This window comes from Megalops cyprinoides, chromosome 3 (assembly GCF_013368585.1).
Source record: "Megalops cyprinoides isolate fMegCyp1 chromosome 3, fMegCyp1.pri, whole genome shotgun sequence".
In the NCBI taxonomy this organism is placed as follows: domain Eukaryota; kingdom Metazoa; phylum Chordata; class Actinopteri; order Elopiformes; family Megalopidae; genus Megalops; species Megalops cyprinoides.
The window spans coordinates 50,590,459-50,606,784 of NC_050585.1; the positions used below are offsets into that span (position 1 = coordinate 50,590,459).

General features: G+C 48.2%; 1 protein-coding gene across 4 annotated transcripts in view; it reads right to left on the reverse strand.

The window, feature by feature from the left end:
• Positions 1 to 16,326, reverse strand: part of LOC118774375 (unconventional myosin-Ic-like) — a 51,430-nt gene that overhangs the window by 25,410 nt on the left and 9,694 nt on the right. Inside the window, exon 1 of one of the 4 annotated variants that reach the window (XM_036523716.1) lies at positions 2,930 to 3,150. The exons of the other annotated variants lie outside the window; for them this stretch is intronic. Coding sequence (XP_036379609.1) covers positions 2,930 to 2,947 — 18 coding nt within the window. The 5' untranslated portion in view covers positions 2,948 to 3,150. Of the gene's footprint in view, positions 1 to 2,929; positions 3,151 to 16,326 lie in introns of those variants that run through there. 4 annotated transcript variants of the gene reach the window in all.

Consider the following 16,326-nt stretch of genomic DNA (forward strand, 5'->3'; position numbering starts at 1 on the left):
AACCTTCTGCAGAAAACAGGGGCAGACTCTTCACTTCACTGCTCGTGTTATTTCTGCTAATGTTTCTCTTTCTCCGTTCTCACCCCCTGCACCCATGTCACATTCGTTCTGTCAGCCTCTCCATTTGAATCCGGTGTTCTTTGGTTTTACATGTACACACACTCCTCCGGTACAGAGAACGAGGGAGAACCGGGCTAAGACTTCGATACATCTGTTTTTTTTTTCTATGTGTACATTTCTGCATTTTACTGTAAAAGTAGCCCCCTCAGGCTTGGGTAGCTCTCTGCCAGCTGGGAATCGGCACATAAGCACATTCACAGGTAACTGCACAAACAGGTGCGATTTTGCAAGGGAAAACTCCCCCGTGAAAAGTCCCCATCCCGTCCCCCCCAGGGAGAGGAGGTGCTGTCGGCATGACCTCGGAATCCCCCGAGTGTGGGAATGTCAGGTATCCACATCACCTGTAAAACTCTCCTCTAGATCAGCCTTCTCAACAGGTGACAAGAGTTAATGGAATCGTAACGGTGTGCTCCACCTCCACATACTAGCTATTACTGCCTCATGAGCAGTAAAAAGTTCTGTCTAATTGAGAGGGATGATTAAGTCAAAGCAGGCAGACTAACCTTCAATGCCGAATTTATGGCAGTGCTACCTTTTACTGCAACTTCCACAATTTTTTCTGTTTTTCCAAGTGAAACCAAATTAAATGCAAAAAAATAATAATAATAACACTGTCCTACGTTCATTATTGAAGGTTCTGCCATACATTGTGTTAACTGCAGGACAAATGACCCCTACTATGTTCTCCTAAGAGGATGTGAGTTGATCTGGTTAAGTTATTGCCGCTGTATTGTACACTGTCTCTGTCACTCATTGGGTCTAACTCTCACTGATTAAGGCCGCAGCCAGCTCCCGTGCTATGCAGAGAGACAGGTTTCCCTGCTATGACTCCGATACTTATGATACTGTAAACATTGCAAACGCATCCTTCCGCAGTCACTACAGTAACAACAATAAAATGCGGCATCTGAATTCCGGAGTGGAGAGCCGAAACTCGCAAACAGCGCGGGCGAGCCAAGAGAAACCAGTCGGGGGCCCCCGCCGCTCGTCGCTAACAATCGCGGCAGTGTTGATGGTAAATATTAATATGAATATCCGCCATGGGCGCATTCCTCGCTGCTGAGCGGAGCGGAGAGGGCTGTGGTGTGGGACTTGGCACAGGCCCCCGCTCTCAACTCGGCCGGGCCCGCGAAGGGTTCTGCTGCTGCGTCTTCCTTATAAGGCCTCTGCAGCCGCGCAGCTCAGAGCCGCGCTGCCCGTCCGCCGCGCTGCCCGTCCACCGCGCTGCCTGTCCGCCGCGCTGCCCGTCCGCCGCGCCGCCCGTCCACCGCGCTGCCTGTCCGCCGCGCCGCCCGTCCGCCGGCGAGCCCGGGCGCAGCTGCGGCGGGGAGCGAGAGTGCTCGCGTTCGGGTTCGGCGCGTCGGAGCGCTGCTGCCCGTCCGCTCGTCACGCGCGGCGGGTGGGCCGACCGAGTCTCCGTGGTTACGGAAGTCTGGCCGACAAACAGATCGATAGCGGGAACGCGCAAACGATGAGTAAACCTGAACACAGGAGCGGGTCATTTTCATTACACGACCATGCAGTCTGTTCACATTACAACTGCAGAGTTTTATGTGCAAAAAGACAAAACGCTTCCCATTTGCCTGATTAAAAACATATAAACCAACACTATGAACTCAAATAAATCCGGAGATATCAGACAGTAGTTATCCCCACATATATACTGCAAAATTTCCCAAAAGACTATTTTTAACTCTTTATCTATCTTTGCCAGATGACAAACAAACAAACAAAAAAAAAACCACATGACCAGTGCCACACAGTTCTGTCTCTAGCATGTTAAAGGTTAACCCAGGTTACTACACTCCGGACAGCAGCAGCAGTGGGTGCATGACTCTCAGGGCGGCGTTCAACACCATGCAAGTGCAGCACATTCACCAGAGCACTGCGTAGGGCAGTGACAGGAAGGAATTCGCTCATCGCTGTAAGAGCCTCGCAGACCGACAGGACGTTCATCGACTTCACGATTACGATCAGTAAAGCCTGTCACTGCTCCTCTCCCTCGGCTGAGAGATGGGGACGGCCGAGGAAAGAGAACTCAGTGGCAGCAGAGACAAGAGATAGATATCGTTTGACCAGAGAGACGCAACTCTTGCGACAGATCACATCTGGGTTACGTTCTTTGCTCCGGTATGCCAAATGCACTTTAGGGCCAACAGCTCTTTTAATGGCATGCAGCTCAGGAAATGCCTTCTCAACCGTCATTTCAAACACAAGTATGAACATCAACAAGTGGTGCAAGGAGTATCTATCAGTGGCCGTTACCGCAGAGGTACAAGGACTGGCACCGACTGAGAAACAGTCATAACTGTGAGAGTCATACACACAATCCATGTCAACTGACACACACACACACACGCACGCAGACACGTACGCAATCAGATGGAAGACCGCGAGCTTGCAGAGATAGACATAGACAGACAGACAGAGAGAAGGACAGACACACATCTGCTGAGACTCTTTAGATTTTCTGTTTGAAGGAATATGGTAAAAATTACACACAAAAACATAAACTCAGAAATGCACATACACAACCACACTATTTCTATCAGCTTGAGTCACAATGTCACTTATCATGCGCACAATCACAGTTCACTAACCCACACACTCACACACTACACGTTCCACCAGCATGACTGTGGTTCACCTCTGGGCTCCGTCCTCCCTTGTAATCCGCCAGCCAGAGAAGGCACGCTCGTAACCTGCTCACTTGTCCCTTCACCTCCACACTCACTTCACACTCATGCCTCCACACTCCAGCTACAAACCCCTGCAAACGGCACCGTTCTGCTTGGCCCGCGGGTCTTACCATGGCTCGGTACTTCATAGTGCTGACACCCTCTGTTTGTCTCGTCTTTTTTTATTTTTTTTTTACGGCCGCTGATACCTTTGAAATGATAATCCACGTCAGAGAGCTTACGCGAGGTTTGTTTTCATAAATCCTGCAGATTCATGCGTGGGACAGATCCAGCTGCCATACTCTCCTGCTTCTCCCTCTACCTCCTCGGAGAGGAAGCAGTAACTCTGAAGGGTCACACACACACCCACACACACACACACACACACACGTCCACACCCCCCTCCCAGCTCCAGGAGCAGCAGGTTCAGTCGGCCCACCCCTCGCTCGATTTTGGCATTCCCCTTTCACTGCGACAGGTAAAAGAAGCCCGGACTCTGATGCCTCTCACACTCGCCATTTCATCGGTCCTGTAACGAAGACGTAGATGATTTAAAAAAAAAAAAACAGTACTACATCCACGTGTCTTACATTTGGACCAGACAAAATGCTCAACCACCCCCCACCCCCCACCCCCCAAAGCCCCTGTCTGTTAGTGTTGAATGTGGGAAGCCTGACTGATGGCAATATGAGAAAGAAAGAGAATTAAGTCATATAAAAGGTCTGGAAAAGTCTGCTAATAGTAACATCCAGTGAGACTGAAACCTAAAAAAAAAATGTCATAAGATTAAGTCAAGCACATTCTTTCTCTTCCTCCCTCTCTCCCTCCCTCCAACTCTCTCTCTATGTTTCTCTCGCCAGGTTTTATAAGCTGCAGCAGATTTGAAGTAAACAGTGAGGGAACAGTCACGCTGGCAAGATAAATACACTCTCTCTCCCTCTCTCTCGCTCTCTTTTTCTCTCTCTCTCTCTCTTTTTCTCTCTCTCCCTCCCCCTCTCTCTCTCTCTCCCTCCCTCTCTCTCTCTCTCTCCCTCCCTCTCTCTCTCTCTCTCTCTCTCTCTCTCTCTCAGGCAGAGCATTACAAAACAAAGAATTCCATCAATCTAGCATAGTGATCATTATCATCTTATAAAAAGCCTACCCATGTCATGAACAATAATAAAAAGAATAATAATGATACTGATGACAGAACATTATCTGCAGCGTATGCTCTGGATCTTCATTAGGTGAAATAATGTACTGACAGTGAGCCCCTACCACTAAAGCAGTATGGGGCATGGAGAAACAAGGGGGTAATACAGTGTTTTAAGCAGGAACAGGGACTGTCCCAGCAGATGAAGCAATGTCAGTGTGTGTGGGCATGACTGTGTGCATGCTTGTGCGTGTGCATGTTTTTTTTTTTTTATTGTATTATGCAATTTGTCACTTGAGTTGCTGTTGGAGGGCTGGCATTGACTTTCCTGCTTTCTCAAAGGAGACAGGGCAGAACAACACCAGGTTTCCTGACTGATTTTCCCTTCCAGGAGACACAGAAACTCAAGAGCTCTCCGTCCTTCTGCTACCTGCATAGGGCTGGGTGCACTGGAGGGAGGGGTCTTTGTGCTCTGCAGACACCCACATCTCACAACTCTCTCCACATACCCTTCCTGTAATCATACCACCTGTCCTATTCAGGTAAAACCTTGGCCAAGGTCACCTGCCCCTACCTCTGGCTGCTGAGCGCCCTCTGTTGGACTGTTTCAAACCCTACAACTGCATCAGTCAGAACTTAAAGAGTTCTATAGTATTGCCGGTGATTGTTTCCGATGTTCAAATATTTGAAAACACAAGTGACTTAGATTGTTGTAAGTCATTCTTACGCATTCACACCCCTGTCCTGTTGTCAACAGCAGCGGCCTGCAGGAATCAAAGAGCCATTTTGCAGAGAGTGCAAGTGTATGTTCCTTTCTCTGCCAGTCTCCACCAAGGGTACTGGGGACAAGCAGGTCGTCCCATACAAACCTCTTCGCACGTCCCTTCAGTGGTTACTGACCCAGCCCTGCATTGGTTTCTCCCCACAACCAGCTTTCTCTCTCCCTTTCCTACTTTATTGTACTTGCATCCTGATGTCATTCACGGTGCTATTCAAATTCACCCTTTATTACAACTACTAAATTACACCCTGTCAAGGACATATATATATATATCCTGGCAACACACACAAAAAACAAAAAACACTAGCACATCCCTAATTTTATACATCCCTAAAAGTCCGTCTGTTTCTGTACTACCCCTTTTTATACGGTTTTGGTCTGCAGTTTCCAAACTGCCCTTCAACACTTCTCGTTCTATTTTTATCTGAATCTGATTTCAGTTTTGAAGTGTGCAGCACTTTATGTAGAAGAATGGCATCTTCTACTGTCATGACGCTGGACGTACAAGCTATATCTCTAGTCTACCTTCCTCCCTCTCTATCTCCATCTATCTCTATCTATCCCTATTTTCTATTTACTCTACACTAGTTTAGCACCTAACTCAGTATCTTACTGAGCTCTTGTAATACTTCTTGATAACTACTCTTAGCATTGTGATGCACTTATGATCTGGGTAAGAGCGTCTGCTAAGTGACGTAATGTAATGTAATGTCCATGGGAGATGTGATGGACGGTATGATTTAACACATCGCCAGGCATGAGCGCTTAGGGCATTTCAGCTGGTCCTTAAAAGACAGGGAGTCACAGCGTGCCGGAGTGCGGGCCAAACGACGCTCCGGCAGCTGAATCCGTGCTGGTGGAGTGACAGGCAGCTGCGGAAGGCACATACCAAAAACACGCGGCGCTCGGCACCGGCGCTCTGAACGCCGAGGCAAAGAGCGCCCTGCACCGGAGCAACAGCAGCGGCTCAAATAACCCAGCCCCTCCCTCTCGGAGGGGCAGCAATGCTTATGGAAATTTTCTAGCTCAGATCAGATTGTTTAGGGAAAAACACTGCGGTTTGATCCGCTGCCGAGAACACAGGGAGCGGGGTCCGTGGGAAAGCAGAAACGGAATCCTTCTCTTTTTTTTTTGCCTCTCGGGCCTTATTCCTTCCCTAATCCCTCCTTTCTCGGGTCCCTTCCTCCCTTTCCTTTTCTGTGTGGTATTCCCCATCTCTCTGGGCCACCCTTCAGTCTCGTTCTTTTTTTTTCCCCCTCTGTTCCCTGTTCTGCTGGTTTCCTTCCCTCACTGACTACATCTCCTGACTCCAATTTGCGGGAATTACAGGAAACTGCAGAGCGTGTGCGAGGGAGAGGAAGAGGGAGAAACGAAGGTCCAGACAAGGGAGGCTACTGTGGGCCTCGTCTCCCTCCTGCCTATGTCCTCGTCTCGGGGTTTTTCAGTCATCGTGAGATGGCAGAAAGAGAGAAACACAGAGAAAGAGAAAGCGTTGTGTGGAATCTGATTACACACACATTTACAAAAAAAACCCTCAAAACAATGCTTGTAGGGCTTAATAGACCTTTATCCACAATAGCAATGTTCAAAAGATGGAAAAAAATAATAATATAAATACAGGGCTCCTTTCAAAAACAGCAATCCGAACCTATTCCTCTATAAAGGCCTACAATACCAAGAGCTGAAACCCAGAGAGGAGTGACCTCAACCAGCTGGTCCTGAAACTCCCTGAGCAGAGCAACACCGTCAGCAGTCAGCTTCACATCAGCACTGCAACAACACTTCCAGTCAGAGTGAACCAAATTAGAAAGCACGGCAAGCACTTGACTGACCATCGAGTGCCTTCATGTCCTAAACAGAAAGTACACCCTCACAAAATCTTGGCCACTGTCACAAAAAAGAAAGCAGAGGGCAGATCCTGACCAGATACCATGTGGGAGACCACAGCCTGGCCACTGAAAAGGGCAGGCACAGGCAAAAATGGCCGGCCAGAAACGACGGGCTCGAATAACAGCCAGACAAGAGGAGACAAACCGAGTCATTCACTACAATATTCCCATGCAAGGGGCCTGTTCTTTAAAGGACAACTGCTGTCTTCCCCATTTCAAAAATAGAACTAATGCCAAAAAGATGTCAGCTATGCTAGGAGAGCAGCCCATACCCACACTAGGCACTTAATATATAGCCACTGGTCACAGTCTAAAGGACACATGAGGAAAAATTGCTGGGAGAGGCACTGAAATGTACATGTTACTGAGTGTTTTGTGACAAATTTGCCCATGCTGATGTGCTTAATTTAGCCAAAATTCCTCATTCTGCAGATAAATTGAAGTACTAATGTAAACCGCAAAAATTACATTTAAATATTGCTAGTGGCTGTTAACAGCTCACTCCTAGATGAGGCCAGATAATTAACGGCTGTCAGGATCTGAGACTGACAGCAGGTAATCATCTTTAATAAAATGTACCCAAATATGGACAATGTTGACAAGGTTGGCACTGAAAGACTATATACACGTTTAACGCCAACTTATTTTTTTTCTTCTGGCTCTTACCAAAACAGTCAATATTATCTGTCCCTAGTTTCTCAACTTAGAAAATAAATAGCTGTTCCTAAACATGAGGATGAACTCTCCTAGCTCACTGCACAACCTGCACACTCACAGACTGCGTGGGCCTCCAGTTATTGTACTCACCCTATTCACTGGCTGATGGAGGGGTTGCACCAAGAATTCCAGTGACCCATGTTTTACATCTGGTACTTCCAGAGCATTTGGGATGTCAACGTGAATGTACACTCAACCAGCAGTTATGGCAACGCTCTCCAACCTGAAACTGCTTCCCCTGGGTCTGAAAACACACACGTACTACATCGCCCACAATTACCGCCAGCTCTAACACTTCGGTTTACAGCATTTGCTCCACCTAGACTGTTGTGGAAAATCCCCAAATCAATTAACATATCAATTAAGATGTGTATGCATTAACATGCATTAAAGTGTTTAGAACATGAGTAAAGTGTCCATTTGCTTTTTTTTTTTTAATTTATTTTATTTATTATTATATTTATTAACAAAAGTACACCTGTCTCCTTCGCACTCTGGCTATAGAGGTGTTCTTAACAGTCCACATTGCTGTATTGTCTTATTTATGGTAACAATTTAAATTGTCATTTATATTACATTTTTGTCATTTAGGAGCCACTCTCATCCAGAGTGACTTACACAGGTTATAGCTTCACATATTATCCATTTATGCTGCTGAATATTTACCAAGCCACACACAGGTTAAACACCTTGCCCAAGGGTGCAGCCGCAGTGCCCCAGTGGGGAACTGAACCAGCAACCTTTTGCTTACAAGCCCTGCTCCTTTATGCCACACTGCCACATTTAATACAAAAAATATCTATGAATACATAATATCTATGAATATATACGTATTTGCATTTATATTGTACTGTAAGCCTACTTATGACTACTGTACGTTGACTTGTCTTGCCAATAAACCACAATTCATTTGAATTCACCGCTTGAAATGTGTTGACATCACATTTTCAGCTCTATCTTCTACAGTAGGTCAGTGGGGTAATGTAAAATACCAAAGGTTAATATATGAAAATGTAGGTGTGAGTTTTACAGGTACACCACAATATTTTACATGTATGAAAGGCCTGTGGAAACGTAACTGAAATGTATTGCTAATAATTCATTACTTTTCATTTGTGACAGTACTCTGAACACCAGTTGGCTATTCTGCCATCCCAGAGATCAATCTAATAATCCACTGAACTACATGGTTCATCCTGAAGTCAAGGCAGACTTTTTGCAGTCTTGAGAGCGTGGCACCATAAAGGCCTTAATGAGTGCAATGCACGAGGAGCACCTTTGAACAAAACACTCCCGGTGCTATCAGGCTGTTTGTCCTCTTCTTTCTTTCAATCTGCTTTTTAATCCCTCCTTCCATCTATTTCTGTCCCTCCCTCCGCCTTCCTCGTCAGCCGGGCTATTTATACACCGGCTCTCTGGCAGAGCTATTTGCGGTGTTTCTGCGCGACTCATACTATTGCGCACACAGTCACTGAGAGAGAGACAGACTGACAGAGAGAGAGAGAGAAGAGACGGAAAAATGAGAGAGAGAGGGAAACAAAGAAAAAAGTGATGAAAGGTTACGAAAAGTTCTAAGGTTGTTATGGAGACGATAACGCGTTGTAACGTGGTGCACTGTGGATATCTGCTGCGTGTAACTAAGGATGTGAATGGAACACCTCCGTTTCACCCCTTCGGCTTTGCCCTCCTTTCCTGCGCCACCTTGCAAGCTCTCTCGGTGTCGGCGACGAACCGCAGAGAAAAAGAGTTCTGACGCCTCAGTGGCAGAGGCACGGCCTTTGTGCGGAAGCGAGTGGGCGATGAGTCACAGTAAAGATCTCATGTGTCCGTGCACACACCCTTCCACAACAAACACCGCGGGAACACAGGCTCTGCAGTGCGATTCTAGCATTATTCCAACGGCGCAATCTGCTGCAAACTCCAGTAGATGAACACCACCATATTCATCCCCTCTCACCCGCTGAAACAAACCTCCTCTTTCTTTGCGTGGAACAAGGAAGGCCCTGTGACTGCCCTTGTAGCACAAAAAACATTTGCTTACAAATGCATCTTTCGCTAGTGCAGAAAGCAGGCAGTTGTTGAGGGCATGGATGTAGCAGAACAGGGAACAGCTATGGGAAAATGATGCAGGAAGCTGAAATGAAGAGGGGTCGTGGGGAGGGTGGGGGCATGGGGGGGTTCCCAACAGAGGGACAAAACTAAGCAGTGTAAGAAGGCAGATGAGAGGGTCTGCTGGCAAACAGAGGGATGGACTTAAAGGAAAAAGGGAAAAAAGTACAGAGGGAAAGAAGAATGAGGAAGAGGACAACAATTTAAAGGAACAGCATGGGAGAGGAGGGGAGGGAAAGGGAGAGGAGGGGAAAGACCGAAAAACCATAAGATAGGAGGGGAGAACATGCAAAGATCCAGTGATGTCACAATGAAGAAATGCGAGAACTGTGGGCAGGATATGGCAGGCCGAGAGAGGAATACAGAGAGAGAGAGAAAGAGGGGGAGAGGGAGAGCGAGAGCGAGAGAGAGAGAAGGAGGGAGAGAGGGGGAGAGAGAGAGAGAAAGAGAGAGAGAGAGAAAGAGGGGGATAGAGAGAGGGAGAGAGAGAGAGAGAGAAAGAAAGAGGGGGAGATGGAGAGGGAGAGCGAGAGAGAGAGAGAGAGAGAGAGAGAAAGAGAAAGAGAAAGAGAGAAGGAGGGAGAGAAGGGGAGAGAGAGAGAGAAAGGGAGGAAGGGAGGCCGCAGAAAGGCCACATCCCCAGCAAGGGAGACGGCTGCATGCGTCTTGCCCCCCTCTGCCTCTTTCCCAGCGTCTGGGTTTTGTGAGTCACCGCAGGCCGGCCGTGGGGGTGAGTGTTCACTCTCAGAGGAGCCAGTCAGCTTTTCCGTGTGGAGTCAGCAGCGACCCTCCACCGGACTTCCACAAATATAACACCGACCTGAGAGAGACGGCGAGAACGGCCGCCTCAGAGAGAACAGCGGCCTCAGAGAGAACAGCCACCTCAGAGAGAACGGCCGCCTCAGAGAGAGGCGGCGAGAAACAGCCACCTCAGAGAGCGGCTGGAGGGCATTCCCAGCTCAGCGCTCCTCTCCCGAACTCACACACGCCCCTCCTGTCCTGCTGGCCCACAGGCATTTCCTAACAGCTCCATATGGAGATGAACTCAGGCTGCACAGAGCTCTGTCCCATTATCAGCGCAGGAAGGGTACAGCTCCGCCAGAACAAAACAATGCACCAAGTAATGAGAGCAGCGTCACGCACACACGCACGCACCCACTAACACACGCACGCACCCACTAACACGCACTCCGACAGGGACGAGGAACGGGGGTGGGGGGGGGATATTTCTGTTGAAGTCGGACAAGACGGGGCTTGCTAAAGGGGAGTTGGGAACATTTGCTGCATTCCACACTCCGGCTCCGCTGCTGTTTGATTCCTCATCCGGTAGGCCTGCGCCGAGACAAAACCGATTAAGTAACACAGCGAAGCTGCTGGCCCCTCCCCCCCCAGTCCGAGTTCCGCCACACCCTCTCAATGCCCACAAGCCCTTATAAGGTGAGGTCGGGCTGCTCGTGGAAGGGACAGGCCTGCAGACTGCGAGTTCTCCCCAGAGACGGAGCGTAGAGAGCCTGCAGCCTCCGCACGCTCACCCCTCTCCCCTCCTCCAGGGGACCTTAAAGGAATACTCTGCCCCTCCCTACAAAGTTCGGGACTCGTCCCAAAACCTACAATTTCCTTCCCTCGTTCCTAAAGGAAAAGTATGGTACTGCCTGAACTGAACGGTAGATGTCTATAATGGTCTTCCAGGAAACTACTGGCAAATATGTTTAAAAAATATTTGCGTCTACGTTGCTTGTTTTCTGTGCTTTGCATCCCATCTCTTTATATTAGCAATTATCATTCAACAAAGTATTACAGTGCACAATGGACATGGAAATTAGCTTCTGCAGCACCTACCACCCCTCTCCATATCATATCTCTGTTTCTCAGTAAGAGGCTCCATTTCCCCTCACCGTGTCTGGTACAAGAGGCGGATCCAATAAGAGACACGCTAACATGCAGGCCCCTCGCATTCACACACTGACACACTAACATACCGCCACTGTAGGGCAAGTAAAGGTTTCTGTACTCAGTGAGTCTGACTAACGAGTCGCTAATGAGCGCGTTTAATTAGTGAAGGAGAAAGGGGAGAGAGTGCAGGGAGAGCAGACTTTATCTGGGTGTAATTAAGAGCACGGCACGCACAGACAGAACTGGCCTCATGAAATATTGAGGGGAGAGCTGGTGCAGACAGGCATCCGAGCGCAACAGGTGTGGGAGTCTCCAGGACCACCAGCGCAGCACTACCCAGGCAACACCTGTCCGCCGGGAGCTCTCTCTCTCACACAGACACACACACTTGCACGCACACACATATGCACATACACATACACGCACACACGGACACACACAAACCCACAAACACGCACACACACACACACGAACACACACACTCACGCACACACATGCACACATACACACAGACATGCACACACACTCATGTATGCACATGCGTGCGCGCACACACACACACTCTCACACTCTCACACTCTCACACTCACACATGGTTTTGTCTTTGAAAGTTGAAAATATAGTAACAAGCCTGATGCAAGAATGGGAGCTCAGGTGTGTAATGTGCTTTCTTCCAGAAATGAGAATAATCTTGCCTGAAACTCGACTGGCCCGTGCTGACAGAATTCCCAGACTCTGGGACTGCAGCAGGTGTGAGCTCTTTCCCAATTGTCTCACAGGCAGTCGAGAGACAGACGCTCTGCAGATTATTGCATTTTTGGAATAGCACTTGCATAACATTGTTATCCGTATACCCACCATATCCGGCAGCCCTCTGAGTCATGGACTATTAACAAACGAACAACTGACAGACACACACACACACACACAATTACCCTCAAACACAAAGAACAAGGTTTTTTTCTCTCTGCTAAACAAAGCCGTCTGTGCTAGGTCATGAGGTATCATTACCAGCTAACGGGCAGACAGGGCAGCGATCGTAGCAACACAGCGCTGCATTGATCAGACAGGCGCCACGCCCGCCCATTCCACACATCGCCCTCATAACACCCAGATACCCAGCATGCCCGGGAATGTGCAGGGCGAGGACGACCTTTGCCTGGAGAGAGAACAATGCAGATGGTTGGGGGGGGTTACAGGGCAAGGAACTCATTCAGGAGATTTAGACGGAGACACACACACATCTAGCAGATGAAGAGGTAGAGGTAGAGGTACATACTGACTTTAAGACTTTTCTCCAGTTACCTGAACTTGCCAGAAAATTATGGGAGTGTGCTGCACATGTGAGCGTGATAAATGAACAGGGAGCCCTGTGGTGAAGTCAGTGAGTGTCAGGGGTGTGTGTGTGTGCCTTACCAGAATAATAAACAGCACATGTACTGTATTAGGTGTGCATTGCATAATCAAAGAAGACATACCCAGTATATATCAGAGGATGTGTGTGTGTGTGTGTGAGTGAGTGTGTGTATTAATTAGGTAAGAGAAGGAGCAGTATTCAGCACGTATCACAGGTGTGTGTGTTGAGTAACTGACAGACACGCGCTTAGCGCATATCAGAGCGGTGTGTGTTGAGTAACATAAGGAGGCGAACTCGGTGTGTATCAGGTGTGCTCACTGGCACAGAGCTGCCTCGTCTTTGTCCCAACATGCCGGGTTTGTCTGTCTCCTGCACGGCCTCCTCTTATCTCTACTCGTGCATCTCCTCATGTGCTCCACGGCCCGGGAAACTCGGAGCACACTGCGTTTTGGCCTCAGCGCGGTTAGACCCAGGACAGTAAGCATGTCTGCTCCTCCCTTTTTTTTTTAACTGCAGAGGAACTTCCCCTGACTGAAGCCAGCAGACTGATGTCACCATGGCTGTGCTGGCTACACAGAGGTGGGTGCTACACAGAGGCGGGTGCTACACAGAGGCGGGGGTGCCACAATCTTCAGCAGCACACAGAGAAGAGTTCCCCTGCCTCCAGATGCACATATACCACATGATTGCCCACTGCCTTGTGTCACCAGAATCACAGATAAAATAAAAGATCATTTATGTCATGCCATGTGATTCTAGTACCTCATTTACTGACTGTGGGAAAGTACCAGACTGTCTGAATGAACAGCCCCCTCGACACCAGCTTGACATAAGTGGAAGAAAGGGGAGATTTTCTGGGTGTAAACCTGAAGTGGTGATGTCACTATGAAAGCATCCCTCCGTGGTGAAATTCAAAGCAGTTCTTTTTACTGCTTTTATTCAAGACAAAAAAAGATTAACATCTACAATCTCGCGGTTCAGCAGATCAAACACCCCACCCTCCGCGGAGACACAATAGTTATGTCACTGGTGCGCCTGGCGTAAGAGATGTCTCTGCCTGCATGAATCCCACAGTGTCATGTATTGTCAGGATATGCCATTTTGCATATGTTTGTTGATTTTTCTTTATTGCTGTACTGCAGATGGAGACCGGAGCAGATGATACTTTATAAACACAGAACTGGCCAGGCCTGTTTGTGTCCCTACAGCAGACTGGGAGAGAGGGGACAGAGCTGGAGCGCTGTGACACGTGTGTGTGTGTGTGTGTGTGTGTGTGTGTGTGTGTGTGTGTGTGTGTGTATGCATGTGTGTGTGCGTGCGTGCGTGTGTGTGTGTGTGTGTGAGAGAGAGAGATGGGGCTTGGGTGTGCAGAGTAAGACAGAATTTATGTTTACTCATAATGGTGTACGTGCGTTAATTTGACCAGACTCCAGTGCGGGTTATGCAGGAAAAGCTTCTTTGAGGGCCCTGTAAATAAATCTGTGGACTTCACTCCAGAGCGCTGTGGGTTCCCCTCTCGGCCTCCACAGCTCTCTTCAGTGTCTGTGTCTCTCTGTTTGCCTACGGTTTTTCCCATCCATTTACCAATGCCTCACCGCCACTGCCCGTATTCCTACAGCGCTGGCTTCATCTGCCTTATTCCGTGCATTTATCACCCGTGAATCTGTGAGGTCTCTGTGAGAAAACGTGGCTTGCTCTCGGCCAATCTGCAGCAGAGAGCTGCTCTTGGCCCTCTCTCCCTCCCTGCACAAACAGAGCTCCTCTGCCAGCTGACACCGGGAAGCCGGTTAACGGTTAACACAGACCTTTCAGTTCTGTTTGCTCGCAGAAGAGTGGCGGGTTCCTAAGAAACACACACACACACGCCATTGAAAAAGGCAGTCCAGGTAAAACAAATCTACCAGGCATCTTGCAAAAAATGACACGCAAGCAAATACCACTCCAAATAGCTCACACCATGCAAATGCAGCTATAACCATGTCAGAAAGATGAGCTCGGCTTTGCTCGATTCAATCCATGCGCCATCTCCGTAAGTAGGGCATTAATTTAAAGGGGAAAAAAAACAAACTTGAAACAGTGTTACTGTTTTTCCAAATGCACACATCCTTTGTTTAGCTATGAACAATTTAGGTTTGAAGAGGCAACAGAAAACACTTAAACCTATAAATTGTATTCATTAACCAAGCATGGTTTCACACAGCACTATAACTCCAAGGAAGGACGTGGCCTGTGTATGCAGGGCTTTGGGCTGCTGTAGCAGTTTTGCTCACACTGTTGTGAACACATAATGTTCCACAGTGTTGCTATCCGTTACAGGAAAAGTATTAAGTCCAGATTTTAAGATTGCCATATGATTTACCAGCAGTTATTTTACATTATTGGTGAGTTGTAACGGCGGTCAGTCACTGCACACAGGTATACACTGCACACGCGGCTACAGGGACAGATGCCTGTCCACTGAGACACCTACCTTCTCCATCCCTGCGCAGCGAAAGGGCTGAAACACAATGACCACACGTTAACCGACTGGCCGACAAATCCATCCTCGTTTCACACTCTACAGTAGGGTGAGGGCTTAAGGCCTCCTTCCCAGACCTCCCAACAAATCAAAGAGGGGTGTCCAAAGTGCTCAGCCCATAGTGTTCCAGCATCAGCTGGAAAACACTGATCATTTAAAACATGAATCAGAGTAAAACCATTTTCACTCATTAAAGCAGACGTCCTTATGTCTACTTTTCTGAGAACAACTTTTTTTTCCACAGGGTTTCACAGAATTCACAGGGCCGAGGAGCACAGTTAACCGCCATTACACCACCACAGCTGCAAACCACAGAAGTGCAACTTCATTACTTCAAGATATTTTCTTATTCCTGCAAAGCTGTTAGAAAAGTGAGAGTGAGACAGAGTGAAAGAGCGAGAGAGAGAGAGAGAGAGAGAGAAAGAGAGAGAATGGCAGAGGAGAGCGAGAAAGAGAGAGAGAATGGCAGAGGGAGAGGGGGAGAGAGAGAGAGAAAGAGAGAGAGAGAGAGAGAGAGAGAGAGAGAGAGAATGTCAGAGAGAGAGAGAGAGAAAGAGAGAGAGAGCGAGAGAGAGAGAAAGAGAGAGAATGGCAGAGGGAGATAGAGAGAGAGAGAGAGAGAGAGAGAGAGACAGTCAGAGAGAGAGTGTCAGAGAGAGAGAGATAGAGAGAACTCCAGAGAGAGAGAGAGAAAGAGAATGGCAGAGAGAGAGAGAGAGAGAGAGAGAGAGAGAGAGAGGAGCAAGGCACGCAGGAAATGGAGAGAGAAACTGAAAGCTAACCAAAAAAAAATCACGTGTTTCCAAGCGGATTCATTCCCCCGTGGCGTCTGTGTAAACTGCAGGTCAGAAGCAGCAGGGAATCGAGAGTAATAAGCAGGGCTACTCCCCTCAATCCCAAACTGCAGATCTCTGCGAGCCCTTACAACACAGACTGTGAGACCACAGAGGGCGAGCGTGCATCGTGCTATATTTAGAAAGGGTGGGCGAGCGGGCAGAGAGATCCATCAAGCGCCTCGCGGTGCTGTAATCTTCAGTGTAGTGAGTAAACAGGTAAACTCGAGCGAGGGGCTCCGACAGGGCCCAGGTGACACGGAGACACCTGCAGCACTCTGCAGTAAATTTGAATGACG